The sequence below is a fragment of the Austrofundulus limnaeus genome, unplaced genomic scaffold, assembly GCF_001266775.1.
Source record: "Austrofundulus limnaeus strain Quisiro unplaced genomic scaffold, Austrofundulus_limnaeus-1.0 Scaffold6489, whole genome shotgun sequence".
In the NCBI taxonomy this organism is placed as follows: domain Eukaryota; kingdom Metazoa; phylum Chordata; class Actinopteri; order Cyprinodontiformes; family Rivulidae; genus Austrofundulus; species Austrofundulus limnaeus.
In genome coordinates, this window is record NW_013958891.1 from 1,525 (window position 1) to 2,030 (window position 506).

Here is a 506-nt window from a genome sequence, read left to right on the forward strand (position 1 = left end):
ACAAGAAGGAATGTGAGAACGGTTAACTGGTATACAGTCTTTAGTGTAAGCAGGAGGGAGTTCGAATATTTCTGAGGAGTTGTAGCCTCTCACCTTGAGACCTGAGACACGTTCACTTTGCACAACAGCATCTTTACCAAGCATTGTAGTGAGCCTTAACCTTATTGGTGTAGAAGTAGCTTTGAGATGCTTAGACACATCTTGGTCAATGAACACTGTGTCACTCTGGGTGTCTAAAAGTGCATAAACAAGCCGTTCTTTACCTGGTTGTTGATCTGATGAAACCCACACTGGTACGATCATGGAAGTACTTACACATTGTTCGTTGGTTTCTGCATTGAGAGAGAGGGTTGTTGCAGCCTGTTCTGTGCTGGTTTGAATTCCATTAGTGGGTGATTTATCATTGCCATAGTTGAAGTCGTGCAGACATGTAGGGTGTTTTTTCTTACACATTTCACAAACAAGTCTGTAACGACAGTCTTTTGCGCTGTGTCCTGGTTTGAAAC

The 506-nt window shown here is 42.7% G+C and overlaps 1 protein-coding gene across 1 annotated transcript; it reads right to left on the reverse strand.

Moving 5' to 3' along the window:
* Window positions 1–495, reverse strand: LOC106512410 (uncharacterized; the record flags this gene model as incomplete). The annotated part of the gene is given in 1 exon segment (XM_014001033.1): window positions 1–495. A coding segment is annotated over 1 exon segment (495 nt), but the record flags the coding sequence as incomplete, so codon positions are not given.
* Window positions 496–506: the final 11 nt, after the last annotated feature.